General features: G+C 42.9%; 1 protein-coding gene across 1 annotated transcript in view; it reads left to right on the top strand.

The window, feature by feature from the left end:
* Nucleotides 1-17,391, top strand: part of PLA2G4A (phospholipase A2 group IVA) — a 60,690-nt gene that overhangs the window by 41,865 nt on the left and 1,434 nt on the right. The window contains exons 10-18 of the mRNA XM_066192189.1: nt 1,062-1,284; nt 1,985-2,099; nt 4,533-4,670; nt 4,994-5,086; nt 6,565-6,636; nt 8,373-8,615; nt 13,032-13,216; nt 16,068-16,263; nt 16,459-16,616. Of these exons, the coding sequence (XP_066048286.1) occupies nt 1,062-1,284; nt 1,985-2,099; nt 4,533-4,670; nt 4,994-5,086; nt 6,565-6,636; nt 8,373-8,615; nt 13,032-13,216; nt 16,068-16,263; nt 16,459-16,616 (1,423 nt within the window). The remainder of the gene's footprint in view (nt 1-1,061; nt 1,285-1,984; nt 2,100-4,532; nt 4,671-4,993; nt 5,087-6,564; nt 6,637-8,372; nt 8,616-13,031; nt 13,217-16,067; nt 16,264-16,458; nt 16,617-17,391) is intronic.

The following is a 17,391-nucleotide window of genomic DNA, read 5'->3' as shown; positions in this document are numbered from 1 at the left end:
TGTGCTTCAGTTTATTATGGAAGCATCATATCCTGGAAAGTGGGGCTATATCCAGGCCAGAACCCCCCGTACCCAGGGCTGAGCCCCCAGCGTGGGCAGCAGGAAAAGGACTGGGATTCTGCCCCTCTGCCCCTGTGCTCAGGTGAGACCCCACCTGCAGAGCTGCCCCAGCCCTGGGCCCAGCACAGGGGGGACCAGAGTCCAGGGGAGGCCCCAGGATGGTCAGAGGGATGGAGCAGCTCTGCTGGGAGGAAAGGCTGGGAGAGCTGGGATTGTTCAACTGGAGAAGCTTTGGGGTGACCTCACTGTGGCCTTGCAGTTACTGAAGGAGCCAGCAGAAAACATGGAGAGAGACAATTTCCAAGGAATGGAGTGACAGGACAAGGGTGATTGACTTCTCACTGGCAGAGAGTAGGGTTAAATGGGATATTAGAAAGAAATCCTTTCCTGTGAGGGTGGGGAGGCCCTGGCACTGGGTGCCCAGAGAAGCTGTGGCTGCCCCTGGATCCCTGGAAGTGTCCAAGGCCAGGCTGGATGGGGCTGGGATCATCCTGGGCTAGTGAAAGGTGTCCCTGCCCGTGGCAGAGGGTGACTCTAGAGAGGCTTTAAGGTCCCTTCCAACCCAAAGCTTTCTGGGATTCTGTGATACACTGAGATATTTTAGGAAATTTTCAGTACTGAAGGGCAGAGAGGTGCCTTTTACAGGGGGAGAACTGCATGTGTTCTTCTAGGACCTCCAGTCTGCCAAACAGCTGTGCTAACTGGAGGAGCTCCTTTCAGCTTAGGATGTTCTGTCTGATATCCTTTAAACAGAAAAATGAGGACTCTTTAATCATTCACTTCATACACATTATGGAAAATGCATTGAGTGTTGCATCCTATGCTTATATTTAGAACAAATTGCTCAGCATTCTGTGCTTCGAGAAAAAGGAAATGACAGTTTGCTGTATAAATGGAGAGTTAATTAACCTGATAGAATCAGCAGCTGAGCTTTTTGTAGCTTTCAGGCAGCTGCCACTGCAGCAGGTTTGATGCTCACAGAGCCTGTTTGCCGGTTGCAGGTATATGTCAACCCTGTACTCCCACCCGGATTTCCCAGCCAAGGGCCCAAAGGAGATCAATGAGGAGCTGATGCACTCCGTGAGCCACAACCCCCTGCTGCTGCTCACTCCCCAGAAGGTCAAGCGCTACATTGATGCTCTGTGGAACAAGAAGAGCTCAGGGCAGCCCGTCACCTTCACTGACATCTTTGGGATGCTCATAGGGGAAACCCTGATCCATGATGTGAGTGCTCGCTTCTGATGCTGTTAAAGCTGTCAAACTCTTTTAGATAATTCCCACTGTTACTATTTTTTTTGAAATTACCCAGTGACATAGAGAGTGCCCGTTTTGCTGTAAGAAACAGCTTTTGCTTAAAAAAGTACTAATTTCAATCTGAAAGATCCCCCTAGTTATTTTTGAAAAAAGAAGATGATGGGAGAGTTTTATACTTTCAATTCTATGATTGAAAATTCCTAATTGGCTGAGTCAGGCACAAACACTTCCAGTTCAAATGAGTCAGGTGAGCAGCAGCTGGATTTGATCTTGTGGCAAGATTGAAATGTTTCAGTAGATTTGCAGATGTGTTTTATGCACTTGTATCCCTCATGAGTGTACACTGACAGTGTGTTTTAAAGAATCTAAAACACTGAAAAATAGTCAACACAGCTTTTAGTGGCAGATGTATAGAATCCTGATGCTGAAAGGCTGTTAATGTTTGTGTGAGGTTGGTTAGAAGTCCCTGTTGACCAAGGGTTGAAAAAAAAGCACAGATGTTTAATTTAAATCAGAACCTGACACATCAGTGAAAAACTTTTCTTTTCAAATTTCATTGTCAGGAGGAGTCTCCCAGATCTTTATATAAAGTAAAAATATGTGATATTTATATATGTGTGTATATTTATATATCAGCAGGTCTTTACAGGATGTCTTTCTTTCCCTGCAGAGGATGGACACCACTCTGAGCAATATGAAGGAGAAGGTCAATAATGCCCAGTGTGCTCTGCCACTCTTCACCTGTCTACACGTCAAACCAGATGTCTCAGAGCTGATGTTTGCAGGTGTGTTCCTAATCTATGTTGAGTCACTTTTGGCAAGGAGAGAGGTGTGTGACTGGTTAAAAAACCCTTTATTTTTTTTTTTTTTTTTAATGCACCTGAGACTACTTGCATCTAACTTCTGGGAATCTGACAGAGTGTTTAGAAGTTACTCAGGGATAGGTGATCACATATTCAGGTAGGAATGCCAAGCCATAGAGAAACCTGGTGACTCCAACAGGGAAAAGATATTTAAATTAGTGTATCAAACAGGGAAAGCAAAATATCTTCGGTCACCTTCTCTTTCAGAGAAGGGTGAAATCATCAGTTAGACTCAATGATCTTAGAGGTCTTTACCAACTTTAATGACTCCATGATTAAAACTGGACAAACAAATTAGATATAATGCCTCTTCTTCACTTCTTGCCCAGTGTGAAGTGCTGTTGGTAGCACAAAAAACCCCTTTTATTTGTATTTATTCCATAGGTTTTAATCCCCTCTGGTAACTTCAGTTGAGAGTGTGTCCAGTTGTGGTAGATGCTGCACAAAGATAAGGATGTCTGCATATATATATATATATATATATATATAGTTATACACAAGACTGGGAAGGGAAGTGGCAGGTGGTTTGCCTCAGGTTTATACGTCATTGTATTTCCTAAAATAGTTATTTGGAGAAAGTGCTGTCAAAGCTTTGCTTGGAAATGAAAATGAGAAATTGTAAATTTGGCTAAATATTTAATGGAAAAAATGTGTCTTTTTACTTAGGAAACTGATACCTTTTTGTTTGAAAATGGGAACATTTTGGGTTTTAGATGAACTTCTGTTTTTCAACTGATTTTATTTGGGTTACTGTTTTAAACACCAAATGATCTTCTGTTAATGATGTCTTTCTCTAAGCAAGATCAGAAGAATCTGAAGGCTTTACTTAGTTCTAAAAAAAGCTATTCCCTGTGCCAGTGGATCTTGGGTCTGCCTTTTGAGGCTGACATCTCTGTCATTACAGAGGGTGCTAGATCTTGATTGCTTCTTATTTTAAGCTCTATTCCTCCTTTTAGCTGTTCCTGATGTGAGCGCTATAGTAAATTCTGAACAGAAATATTTGCATTTCCTAATTTACATTGATTTTAAAGCAGAAATTTTATTTCCCTGGGCAGGCTTTGTTATTTGAGAGATCTCCTTCAGTGCAAATGCAAGCTGGAGGTGGACTAACACAAATTAATTCTAATTATATATTAGATATAATTCTAATTCTCAGTTCAGCTTTGCTGTCACTCTGGTTCTGAAAACGTCTGCCAATTCATGTTTACACAGCTAAAAGGAAATATGAAATTCCTGGACTGGGTCTTCAAAGGAATTTCCTTCTGCTCCTGTGAATGTGAAGATTTGTGGGTGATTTATTTGGAAAATAGGATGTTGTATTTGACTTAGCTCAGATAAGCATTACCCTGTGCAATGAAACTCCCAGCAGTCACGATTAAACCTTTCCTTTTCAGAACAGGAGTTCACCTTCTGTTCCACACGTCAGCAGGAGTATCCTGAGGCTCGATGGCATTCCATGACATGTGGGGATATATCAAAGCTGTCTCTTTTGCCTTCCTTTTTCAGAATTACTTCTGATTTATTGCCAGTCAAATCAATCCCTGCTAAAAATAAGGAAGGTGAAATAGACGAATGGGTGTAATACTAAAAAGAGAAAATATGTTTTGTTTGTTATTTGCTCCCTTTTTGAAATGAATTCTCTGATGGAAGCAACTCCACTGGTATCAAAAAAAAGCGTTTCCAAGTCAGCTAAGGTCCGTTTTTAAAGGCCTTCTATTACATCAGTAGAATGCAAATCACTTCTGATATTTTCTGCTAAGATCAGAAAATGCATTTGAACATTTTATTCCTTTTTTCTTCTGAGCTCTCTGCTCAATAAAATGGACTTTTAAAGATATCTTTGGCAATGGTTGAATTGATGTTTATCAGCTGCCTCTCAGCTTTGGCTTTTGATATTGGATTTCCTGCAAAACTTTAGGTTTGGGTAGAATCCAAATGCCTCTGCTAGAATGTTTCACAACCCTTGGGATATTGGATGATTGGTTTTGTGCCATCACTGTCACTGCTCTCCATATTTTTGGTGGAATTGCAGTGAAGGAAAAACAGCTTGTAGCTGAGAGCCATGTGTGGCAGGGAAAGAAAAAAGGATGTGACTGTGTGTTCCTCATTGGTGATCTCTCCTTTTATACCTCTGGTTTTCCAGCCTCATTCTTTTCACCAGCGTTTATTGTGATAAGAGAGAACGATGATTCTTTCCCTGCTGAGACATCACTGACTTTGATTTGATATTCCTAATGGTTATCTGGCTTCCCATTTCACTAGAATTTCTTTGCTTGGTTCATTTCTGTGTTTTCCTCCTCTGTCTCTATTCAGGCTGAGATTTCTGACTGAGCAGTTTTGTTTCTGACTTTGCAGACTGGGTGGAATTCAGTCCATATGAAATTGGAATGGCCAAGTATGGTACTTTCATGTCTCCTGATCTGTTTGGAAGCAAGTTTTTTATGGGCACAGTGGTGAAGAAATATGCCGAAAATCCCTTGCATTTTCTGATGGGTGAGTATGTGACAGAAAGAGGTTTGAAAATAAAAGCAATTTCAGTAGTTCATGGACTTTTAAATGCAGTCACACAAAGTGTGAGACAGGAAGTAGAGCTCTCAGTTTTTTGGAAGACACTAATTTGAAAGATTTGACAGATATGGATTGGCATTGTTTGTTTCTTGTTTCCATGTGTTGGTTTTAATTTGGACATCTGAGCTTATGACTTGGCCTGCTCCAAACTCAGGTGTGTTCAGAGAGCAACCAAGTGCTTACTAAGATACATGGAGATTATTTTCCTTCTGCCAAGCACCATTCGTTGTTTATTTTTTCTCTTTCAGGTGTCTGGGGCAGTGCATTTTCAATATTATTTAACAGAGTCCTTGGTGTCTCCAATTCTCAGAATGAAGGGCCTACCATGGAAGAAGAATTAGGTACTATGAGTAAATAATTCCACTATGCAGAGCATTTTCAATATTATTTAACAGAGTCCTTGGTGTCTCCAATTCTCAGAATGAAGGGCCTACCATGGAAGAAGAATTAGGTACTATGAGTAAATAATTCCACTATGCAGAGCAATTACTAGCAAGACCCTCCCTCTGGAAGGATGGCACTGTTGGTAGTCATTTAAGAATATGGAATTAATTACCTTTAGTTGCTGGCACTGCTGGATGCTGCTGAGGTGGGGAAGGAGCATTGGGAATGTTTTTTCCTTTGTTTCACTTCTGTTTCTGGTCAGTCAGAGCTGCTGAAAGTCACATCCATCTATCCAGCTCTCTTCTGGTAGTCAATAGAGTCCTCTCTCTGTGTTGTTGTGTGAGTTTTGGAGAGCAGAAGCTGACAAGTATTTGATAGTTACTTGTGTAGTCTCTTGACACTGGGCTGTCTTATTAAAGGGATTAGCAAAATACACCTAAACTTTCTTATCTCTGGGTTGTTAAATTGCTCCATTCTAACCACAGCCTGTTGGTATCTAGTCCTTTGCTTGCTAGTTGAGTGGTTTTGGTTTCACTCCTGGCACACAAATGGCAGGATGACTAAACAAAGAGTTCTGGCTTGGTTGGTTTGGATGGACTTTATCAAGTTTCATCTGAGAATGTAGTTAATGATGAAAGGTTTTTTACACTTTTGTTTCCTATTGAGAAGGCGGCATTACAGATCTGACCAATAAATAAATTGTCCTAGACAGCCAGATCTTTCTGAAGAGCAAGAAGAGAAAATGGAGATTGAGATAGTTTTTAAATAATAATCTGTCTGCCTCCTAATGGATGGAATTCAGCTGTTTGATAATCTCTTCTTGATGGATGAGAATGAGACCTCCAGGTTCCTATTTCTGATACAACTCCATGAGTGTGTTAAAACCTCCTCATGGAGGATCCCTGTCAATAAATGTGATCATGGAAAAGTCTTCTTTTGAAAGGTAGTGAGACACAGAATGTTATCTGTCATCTGTGACTCATTTCACATATCATTTTAAAAATATTCTTTGAAGTGAGATCAGATGTAAAAATACACATGTGACTTGAACCACAGCCTGGACCAGAGCTGGAGATGTCCCAGATCCACCTTGGCACCACAGTAACATTTTCCTAGTTGAGTAGGAGCTACTGAGAGGACAGGAGCTAAACATCTACATTTTAATGAAGGTGAATAAAGTATGTCAGGTATGTGGTGCAGAGGGGAGTGGGAGGTACTGCTTGAGGGTTACATTTTCTTTTCCAGCCCAAAAATTGCAGGCTAAATCCAATACCTGCTGCTCACGTTCTAATGTCCACAGCAGATCCAGTCTCTTCGGCTGTATTTTCTATTACAATGAGTATGAGAATTTTATGACTCAGATTGCTTTGAAATTCTTAACTTTTCTGCCAGTTAAACCTCAGCAGTTTAAAGGAATTTCTATTTCTTTCAACAGAAAATATTAGGCTAAAGCACCTTGTGAGCAATGACAGCTCAGACAGTGAAGATGAATCACAGCGTCCAAAAGGTAAGGAAATGCTCAGATTCCATTTCATCATTTCCTTTTTCCATCAGCTTTTGTGTGGCTCAGCAAAACAGAGAACAGGAGACCCCAGGAGGTTCTGGGCTTCGCTTCATGTCTCCTGCTCAAGCTGATCATCTGGTGATTCTCTCACACGTCTGGAATTCCACATGCACCCAAAAATGTGGTTTGCTGAGCCAGAGCTCTCCAGAAGTCTGTTTCCAGCATGCTGCTGAGCTCAGAGGCACCTTGAAATTGCTGCCAGCCCCCTAAACCAACACTCTCCATTGTTTCCAAGCATTTCTTGATCAAATATTTACCAGGAGAATGATTTAATGGGTGTTTCCAGCATTCACAGGTGTCTTCTAGCACCTTTACAAATGACATTTGATAAAGGAAATTCCTCCTGCATGGCACAGTGTTTGTAACAGTGCCCAAATCCAGGTGCCCAGAAGAGGCACAACCACAAAGGGAATGCTGGGCAGTGGGAAGAAACGATTCTATTGACAAATATCTCTTTAAGTGCCTAAAGCACCTGGAGATTTCTGGTGTCTTAGTCAGCTTTCTGTATTGCATGGCATTTTTGGGATGATTTTCACCTGCAGAAATCTGGTTTTATTTTTAACAAGTGGAGCAAAGATGGGAATGCAGCTGTTTGTGATTTCAGGATCTACAGAAAAAAAAAAAAAAAAAAGAAAATCCTATACGGTGAGACAGGGAATTATGTCATTAGCTCAGCTCAGTGATTGCTTCTTCAATTCCCCTTATGTGTAAAACTGTAGGTGGTACCATATTTTGTGTTTATTTGTGGATTTCCTGTTTAAACACTACAGCCAGCACCAAACACATTTCTCTCCTAGTTTGTATCCATAGTGAATAACCAACAAATCTGGGATTGTAAACACTTGGAAATCCTTCTCACTTCCATAGAATATTATTGGACAGTAATTGGACTTCTCCTGATGCTTGTTATCTCTCTACTTATATAAAACTCAGCTCCTTTAAAACCTGGGTTGAAGAGGCAAGTTTAAAAACTGGATTTCAGGTATCAAGCTTGAGCCTGAATTATCTTCTTATCCAAAACACCCCAAAAAGTCAAGTTTTGACAGGTGAATGAATGCAGGGTGGTGCCAGTCCAGGTTATTTTTAGTGTGAGCTCCACCTGCAGACATCTAAGTCTGGATCTTTCATTGTACTCTTTAGTTAATTAAAGCCAGATATTAATTGTAGTTTACAGTTTACTGTAATGATAATTTCAGATATTTTAGGATTCCCATGCTATGGCATTATCCTTTATACAGACTAACTCTGCTTTCCTGAGGAAAGTTGGATTTCTAACAGGCAGGAAAGATGAGGAAGGTTGTCAATGCACATCCAGATGAATTTATGTCTACATCAGATATGGGTCTTATCAGCTCAGGTCTGTCCCTGAGCCCAGCAGAGAAAGCCCTCAGACTAATTAAGTCTTGCTCAGGTCATCTCACATTCCCAGTCTGTTTTCCTGATGGACACACCCACACTCCTGTGGTGCAGATGAAAGGTTTCACTGGGCTGTGAAGCTGCAAGGATGAATTCTCCGCACTCCTCTGATATCACCGTGGCCAAGCTCCATCATCCAGCCCCCGGCCTGTTGAAAGAATTTTTTTATTTTCGTAGGTCCTTTATTTTATAGCCCTGAAATGCTGGCGCTACACTTGCTGTGTTTAAATACCACTGCTGGGTGTTTCCATTGCTGTGTGCAGGCACGGAGGGCGCCGAGGCCAAGCGGGAGAGGCTGCAGGAGAGCGGCCAGGAGAGCTGGGTGCAGCGCATGCTGATGGCCCTGGTGGGGGACAGCGCCCTGTTCAACACGCGCGAGGGCCGCGCCGGCAAGGTGCACAACTTCATGCTGGGGCTGAACCTCAACAGCTGCTACCCCCTGTCCCCTCTGGCTGAGCTGCTCACCCAGGAGTCCCTGGAAGAGGAGGAGCCGGCAGCAGTCGCAGGTCAGTTCCCTGATCTCCAACCTGACCCTGCCGTGACACAGTTGATAGGTTCTTACATTGCTGACACCATGTTCTTCCCAGTGTGAATCCACCTGACAAAACATTCCAGGGTCCCTGATGTGCAGGTGCATCCACATTTCATGTTGGCTTAAGCAAGAATGCAGGTAGACGACAAGAATTTCAGAAAAATATGAATTTGTAGAAGAAGTTCAAAGTCTTCCCCTACTCCATGAGGGATATGGTGTGTGGGACAGTAGCTGTGAAGAAAAATTGTGATTGATTAGGAATTTGGAGCCTTTGCCTTAGTGTTCATTGCAATCTGCTCGGTGAAAGCAGTTAATTTTTTGGTGTTCTTCTGGCACTGGAAGTGTCCAAGCCTGGGCTGGACAGGGCTTGGAGCAAACTGAGCTAGTGGAAGGTGTCCCTGCCCATGGCAAGGGGTGGCACTGAGCAGTCTTAAAGGTCCTTTCCAACCCAACCTATCCAATGATTCTGTGATCCATCAAGCAAAGAACAGCTACACCTCTCTGAAGGGGGTGTTCCTTCCAGGCTGTCCCTCCCAGCACAGCCCTACCAACCATCCTTGGTGACAGCAACATTCTCCTTAGCCCTCATTTCCTATTCAGAGGAAGGAGATTGTCCCAACCACTCATTAAGCAACAGTAAATACCAGATGTCATTTAAAAGCTTAAGTAGCAGCCGTGCTCTAATGTGTATTGTTGATGTAACAAATCCCTTGCAGGGCTTGAAGAGTAATTTCCATCTGGACTCCACTTTCTAAATATTTCTGTCATCTCAGAGGTGTTTACAACTGGTAGTCTTAATATTTATAGTACTTGGAAAAGAGGCAGGAAAGTGGGTAGGAAATTTATGGTTGGAAAAAATGACAGTTGATGAGAATTTGGCATAATTAAGACACGTGGTTATTCTTCAGAAGCAACTATCAACTTCCTGGGATTTGATTTCAATGGAAATAAAAGGCTGGTTTGACAGAACTCTGCACCTCTGACACAGTTACTTTGGTGTGCCTGAAACTTCTGTGGGTTAAATTGGGAATAGTTTGACATGACTGCAGTTTTTTGCTGTTAGCCAAAGCCTACATTCATAAACCTGCAGTAACAACTCAGATCTGACAGCTGTGAGTGGTTGCAATATTATAGTCAAGAATAGTTATAAACCCCTTGAAATGTCAGTAGTTAATATAAAATGTAATCGTTCAGTAGTGTGATGAGTGTTTCCACATTTTAATGCTGTGAATTTTCCTAATATATGGAATAGCTGAGGAGCCCAGGGGCGCAGATGGAAAGGAGACTGTGGTGTAAAATTTAAATCCTTAGATTACCATGGCACTGCATGTACTTAAGCTGTGCATATTTATTCCTAGCACTGGCAGTTTACCTGTCAGCTCGAGTGCAGAGAGAAGTCTGTATTGCTTTAAGACTTAACTCTCCTTTATTGCCAGACACTCCAAAGGAGAAGTAAGTGAATAAAAAAGGATATCAATAATACTTTCCATCTCTAGTTGTTCCAAACCCTCTGCAGAGGATGAACTGTAGCTGACCTAAGGCAATCTTACAGTCATTACTGAGGATTGAATTTAGGGTCTGCAGTGCCTGCAGCAGAGATCCCAACTGCTTGGTCTGGAAGTAAAACCCTTGGCTTTGCTTTTCCATAGATTCTATTTGTGGAGATGATGTTAGGCATTTTCTTATTACATCAGGAATGATTTCATCGTGAACTCAGTTGTTCTGTGTCTTTGCTTGATGTTACAACACACCAGAACAATTTGAGAAAATGCCAAGTGCATAACAATAGGGGAAAATAACCCCTAATCTCTGCTTCCTTATTTCAGTATTTATGGAAACAGCTGTAGTAGATGGACGTCAGTAGCAAATGCCCTTCTCATCTCCCCTCCTTCCACTGGAGCTACCATCTGTGGCGGATTTGTTCTCTAGGATGTGCCCTCTTTGTGATTTCCTAACAAATATCTGTCTGTGTATCCCACTGCTCGGAAATTAACAAGACTGAAGTGGCTAAACATGGAGCTGGGCTGGTAAACACAGAGCCGCAGAGTTGTTAAGGCTGAAAAGACCTTTAATCATCAAGTCCAACCATCAACCAAGCACCTGTCCCTAAGTGCCACGTCCTCCCATTTTCTCCCAGTTTGCTGTTTGATGGACTGGAAGGTCCTGGTAATAGGAATGCATCTTTTCTAAAAGGCTGAAAATTCATGTCCCAGGCGCTGGGATTCTATGAAGACTGTGATTACTGAAACCCATTTATATGGCTGCTATAAATTTATTGACAACATTAAGCTGTTCTCTCCTTCAAAATATAGTAAAGTTATTTTGATAAATTTGATTTTAGGGTCATGAGGGCTGTAAGCAACTCGTTCTTCAGTGTTGTGAGGAAGTTTGTGCGGCAGTTAAAAACACTCCCATCAAAAACACTGTTATAGCTGATGCTATTCTTGATTAAAGGACCCTTCAAATTCAATTTTTGTAGCACAAAAAGACAAAACTTGAACAAAATTAGTTTTACAATTCCTTAAAAGTTCTAGTGAGAACAAGGGTTAAATTATATTTGACGTGTTGTCTTTAAACAAGAAGAGGAAAACAAAATTGGTCTATTTGTGCTAAAGGGAACTGTAGTCAGTGTGGGTTTTTTACAGTTTTTTTTTTAATTGTGATGAATTTGATAAATACTGATATATTTTAATTCATTTATGCTCATTCATGATTATGAAATATATCTGCTTCTAAAATAGGTTTAGCAATAGGCAATGATTTAAGTGCGTTCTCTCCTTTAGAAATCAAGGCAAATAGTGGGATAATGGTGCCTCATTACTTAGAAAAGGCTCCTCTTATAAATAACAACAGAAATAAGAAAAAGAAATCATCTGTTTTAAGATTTTGTTTGGTGCTCACAACGCGCTGCTCCTGAAATGAGAAGGACAAGAGTTAGAATTATTTTTGATGGATTTTGTTTGCTTCAAAAATACCCTTTTTCTTCCTTTTCAGATTACTATCATTATCAATAAGTAAGTGCCAGGAAATTCATTTGCCAGGTGGTGCCAGGTGATTTGCCAGGTGCCAGGAAAAATAATTATATTCTTCTATCCAGCATTTCTTACATTACACTGCCCTCTACAGATATGAGGATTAGATTTTTGTTAAAATCAAAACCATGCACTGGAAATATTTGTAAGGTCTGGAACAAGAAAAGACTGTCAGGGGAAAAGTTTCAAGTACAGCAGGGATAGTACAGTCCAGACTGTTCAGAAAGTTTCATTTTCTGGTATCCAGAGACCTGGATGAGTGTGAAGACACCCAGGAAAAATGGATTGGTTTTTCCTGAGCTGCACCTGAGGGAATGTTGGGGCCAGAGGGAAACATCAGGTTGAGCTTAGAGAGAAGAGTGGTGGGTGCCACACTGGGACAGCACCAGCAGCAAGTGGCTGCCAGGGAATTCTGTCCAGTGCCTAAATTATGGATATGGGTATGGATATGGATATGGGTCACTATTCCTTTTTGTTCCTGGTGGAGTGATGAGTGTGAGGTCATTAGGTCTGGTGCAGGTTTGAAAGCAAGACCTGATAGTCCCAATGTAATGAGCAGAAGCAGACACAGACAAGTGTCACAGGAGGGCAGAGCCACACTGAGGTTTTTTGGGCAAATTTGGGAGAGGTGGGAAGGACATGGGGTTGGGAGGGAACTTGGGGGAATAGGTTTGGACAGGGGTTGTAGGACACTGAGGGGTTCACAGAATATTAGGGCTGGAAGATCTCTGGAGATCACCCAGTGCAGCCCCTGCCCAGGCAGGGTCACCCAGAGCAGGTGGCACAGGGGCATGTCCACGGGGGTTTGGGATGTCTCCAGACAGGGAGACTCCACACCCTCCCTGGGCTGCTGTTCCAGGGCTCTGCACCCTCCAAGGAAAGTTCTTCCTCATGGTGAGGTGGAACTTGTTGTGTTTTAGTTCATGGCCATTGCTCCTCATCCTGTCACTGGCACCACTGAACAGAGTCTGGGACCATCCTGTGACAGCCCTAGATGTCCCTTAACATCCCATAAACTTTTTCCTTTGTGTATGGATTGTTTGGGATGAAAGTGAAGGTGGGAGGGCTGGGATCAGGCCTGGATGTTTGTCCCTTTTGGTTCACCTCAAGCCACCTCTGGGTCTGCCTCTTGCATTTGGCCTCCTGAGGGCCCTTCCAGGTCTGGCTTTTCACCTCATTGTCCAGTTTTTAAGAGTTTTAGTTACAATGGAATTCATGCTGTGTTTACCTGGGATCCACTGTGCAGTTCAAATTCCATGCTCTCTCCAGAACCAAGGGAGACACTGGAAAGCTCATCAGAACCTCAGTTCTTAACTCAGGTGTCCCTGCTTGGTTTGGTTTTCCTGTGTTCCACACAGATCCTGACGAGTTTGAGAGGATCTATGAGCCCCTGGATGTGAAGAGCAAGAAGATCCACATCGTGGACAGTGGGCTGACCTTTAACCTGCCCTACCCGCTCATCCTAAGGCCCCAAAGAGGTGTGGATCTCATCATCTCCTTTGATTTCTCAGCCAGGCCAAGTGATTCCAGCCCTCCTTTCAAAGTAAGTGACACAGGCCCTTCTTTTCCTGGCTTCAGGAGTTTAAGGTGACTCAGTTCTATTCCATGTGGTCCCAGAAAAGCCTTGGTGCTGTTGAATCTACAGCTTTGGAATATTTCTTTCCACGTCAAGGCAGAATATTGCCCTGTGCCTCAGTTCCTGTTTACATGCCTTCCATGAGGCAACTGGCACAAAGAGGGATAATGAAATTCCTTTGAAGCAGAAGCTCAGTTGTTTTTATGGAAATTTTGCTTTGGCACTGATTTCAGAGTTTTATTTTCTGTCAGAATTAAACAATTAAGTAATTTCCCCTGCCATACTCTCCCTCAGCCCACCTGCTCTCCTCTGTGTGCTGTGATGTAAATGGATGGTTTCATGTCATCATCTTGCAGAAATGCATCATCTCAGGATTGCTAAATAAATAACCTTTTGGAATCAGGGCTAACTGTTCATTTACATCTCACTGGGATAATCCCAGCACTGGTTTTAGTGGGACTCTTAAATCCATCCAGACCAGAGCAAAACAGCAACAGGAAAACAGGGAGTAAGTGCCATGACTGTTTTCTGCAGCAGGTGTGGAAAGCACAGCTGTCAGTGTGTACAACCTGCACATCCACACAGCTCCAGCTGATCCCAGAGCCTTTTCATGGATCGTTTTGGTAACTGCGACAGAAAAGCCAGCACTTCAGAGACTGCTGTGAGGTTCTCACTTTGTGCTGCGTTTTAGTGGGCATGGCAGGATTTGGTTCATCTGTGTGATCTTGGAGGTCTTTTCCAACATATTCCATCCTCAGAAAAGAGGCATTAGTTATTTCAAACCCAAGTGGATTTTTAAAATAATTTTTGGGGGAACTCAGAAAACATTCTTGTTTGAGAAACAGCTGGCATTCCTTGTTGCTTTACAGACAAATTTCAGTTAGAACAGACAGAGAATTCTTTTCCTTCAGCTGCCACGGAGTGACAAAACCCCTGAAAAAACATTAGAAAATAACAGCAGTAGCAAAACGAGCTTGAGATCAGTCCTGCCAACTGCAAAGCCAAATTACAGGAGAATAAAAGGGAGAAATTCGTGTAATCTTTAGGTCTCTTGGGACTACTGGGGAGAATAGAGCACTGAGCACTGAGAAGACTTCCTAGTGCTTTGTTTTTTCTTAAGTGACTGAATCCCAGAGTTTGCTTTTTTTTTCTTTAATGTTCTATTTGCATTAGAAGGCATCTCCTTTTTTTTGTCAAGTGTTTGCTCCGCAGCTAAATTTGCTGACACAGCACTGCCATTGCCTCGGAAACATCTTTTTCCTCCCTTTTTTAACATTCCACAGGTGGAGTCTGTGCAAAAGGCTGTATATGGTCACCCCTGCTACTCGTAGCATTCTGTCTTTGTCAGCTGCAATTTTCTGGGTTGTTTTAGCACTCAAGTGACACCCTGAAGGTTTTTCTCTAAAACGTCATTTTCAAAAGGAAAAAAATTCCTTGAACACGAAAAAAAATGCTGGGAAAATTAGGTGGTGCCTGAGGTTTTGCAGGAGCCTCTGTTGAAGGGACTGGTCCATTGTTTCTGAAGCACAAGTAGGTGTGTGCTGAGGCAGACACAGGTGTACTCCTGAGGCAGAGGACAGGAACAGGAGCCAGTTCTGTCCCATTGGTGCATTGCAAAGAGCAAATGCCACTTCAGAAGTGGGCCTGTACCTGTGGTAGCGCTCTAATATTTTACTCCAGTGGGGAAATCAGCCAGCTGAACTCAGTGACTCGAGCCTTGGTTTACCATTGATTTTACACCCACTATCTCCTCATCTCTTGCGTATCCAAAACAGTCGTCCAAAGAAGGGTCCTATTTCATTGAAAACCAAGATTAAAGATGTTTGACCTTCCCTCTCCTCCCTCTCACACACCCTCATTACATGCTTTTGAGTCATTATTTACAAATTATCTTGTTTACTGAGTTGTCATGAGGAAAAAGAAGCCTGCTTTCCAGAGCTCTTCACTCGGTGTGCTTTGGGAGGCCGCTGTGTGCGGGGATTGGCTCTGAGCACAACAATGCGTGGCCCCGTGTTTAGGAGCTCTCAGTGGTTGCCACAGCACTGGTACTGCTTTGCAAAATAAAATTATGGATGGCTTTCCCTCGCTGTCAGCTCTGTAAATTCACTCCCCCAGGTTTCTGGGGCAGACCACATTCCTTCCTGTGACTCATTATGGCAGGTGGTGGAGCCTGGGCAGGGTGAGTGAGGTGCTCAGTTGGTCCTGCTGGGTTGTCTGTGCTGAGATGGACTTGATTAGTCCTGAGAACCACAGGGTGGTTTGGGCTGGAAGGGACATTAACCTCATCCCACCCCTGCCATGGGCAGGGACACCTTCCACTGGCCCAGGGTGCTCCCAGTCCCATCCAACCCGGCCTTGGACACTTCCGAGGGTCCAGGGGCAGCCACAGCTTCTCTGGACACCCTGTGCCAGGGCCTCCCCACCCTCACAGGGGAGAATTTCTTCCCAATATCCCATCTAAACCTACCCTCTGCCAGTGGGAAGCCATTCCCCCTTGTCCTGTTTTTCCCTCTCTGTAAATTGTCTCTCTCCATGTTTCCTGTCAGCTCCTTCAGGCACTGGAAGGCCACAGTGAGGTGACCCCAAAGCTTCTCCTCTCCAGGCTGAACATTCCCAGCTCTCCCAGCCTTTCCTCCCAGCAGAGCTGCTCCATCCCTTTACTCATCCTGGTGCCTCCTCTGGACTCCCTGTCCTTCCTGTGTTGGGGACTTGATAATTTGTGGATTACATTAACCACCCCACACTATCCCTGTCTCTGAAAACCTCCTGATTTTGCAGTGGAAACTTTTATGCACGTGAGTCTTTCTCCTCTTTCTAGGAAATCCTGCTGGCTGAAAAATGGGCCAAAATGAACAAGCTTCCTTTCCCCAAGATAGACCCCAACGTGTTTGACCGGGAGGGCTTGAAAGAGTGCTATGTTTTCAAACCAAAGGACACCTCCTCGGAGAAGGACTGTCCAACCATCATCCACTTTGTGCTGGCCAACATTGACTTCAGGAAGTACAAAGCTCCAGGTGAGCTCACAATTCCCGATGCTGAATCCACCTGTTACTCTGGAATCATTTTGGGGTTATGTACTAAGAATGTTTTGCCTCTGAAACAACTCAAGCTTTGTCTGCAGGGAATTAATTCAAAGGTGTCGTTACAAATAAGGTAATAAATCCTCAGCCCTGACATCTGGATGGAATTTTTGTATTTGTCCTGTGCAGGCGTTCCCAGAGAAACACAGGAAGAGAAGGATTTTGCAGACTTTGATATTTTTGATGATCCAGATACACCTTTCTCTACCTTCAACTTCCAGTATCCCAACGAGGCTTTCAAGAGGCTCCATGACCTCATGGAGTTCAACACCCTCAATAATATGAATGTAAGTATGGGGGTTTAAAGGGGCTGGATTGTTACAGGGGGAAGTGGGTGATGTGAGTAAAGCTGTCCTGCAGAGGGTACAGGGGTTTGCCTCGGGGTTTGCATGATTTTCTCATTTAGTTCTTGCCTTGGTTTTGCCATTTTACTATCCCAAGCCATTCAGGAGCAAACTGAGCAAAGGGGACTCTTAATGATGTAAACATGATGTGCAGGATTTTATTCTCAGGTTTTTGTCTAATTGGACAAAGAGGACGCTGGAAGTTTTCTCTGAAGGAAATTTCTTTTTTAGCTAACTCAGGAATAATTATTTGTAACTGATATTTGGTGAAACATGAGCCCAAGGTCTGTGGAGTGAGAAGTGTAATGATCATCCCGGATAAAGATATGGGGGTTTTAATCAGTATAGTGAAGAAAACTTGTTACATCAGCACAAAAGAAACAAAAGTGAAGAACTAATCTTTCTCAATAATCACTTTCTACATCCTTGAAATACGGGTTTTCTCAATGTTTGGATTTACCCTTCTGAGTTTCACTGGGGCTTTTTAAATTCTGTGTATTTTTGTGTGACTTCTTTGGTGTTAGTGACCTCCCTCATTTTTTTACTAACCACATTAAAATCAGTGTTTTGTACACCCAGGAAATACTTTTTGCACTAAAACTCATCGATCCCTTTGCTCAGTGATGCAGCAGAGCTAAAAGTGGGAGCAGCAGCTGCTAACAGGAGCAGAGGGTGTTTCTGTCCATCTCAGAGTGGCTCAGGTGTGAGTTTTCCTGTT

This window comes from Chamaea fasciata, unplaced genomic scaffold, assembly GCF_029207755.1.
Source record: "Chamaea fasciata isolate MVZ Bird 193981 ecotype frontalis unplaced genomic scaffold, bChaFas1.0.hap1 SCAF_10, whole genome shotgun sequence".
NCBI classification, from domain to species: domain Eukaryota; kingdom Metazoa; phylum Chordata; class Aves; order Passeriformes; family Sylviidae; genus Chamaea; species Chamaea fasciata.
This window is presented reverse-complemented; position numbering and strand designations above follow the sequence as displayed.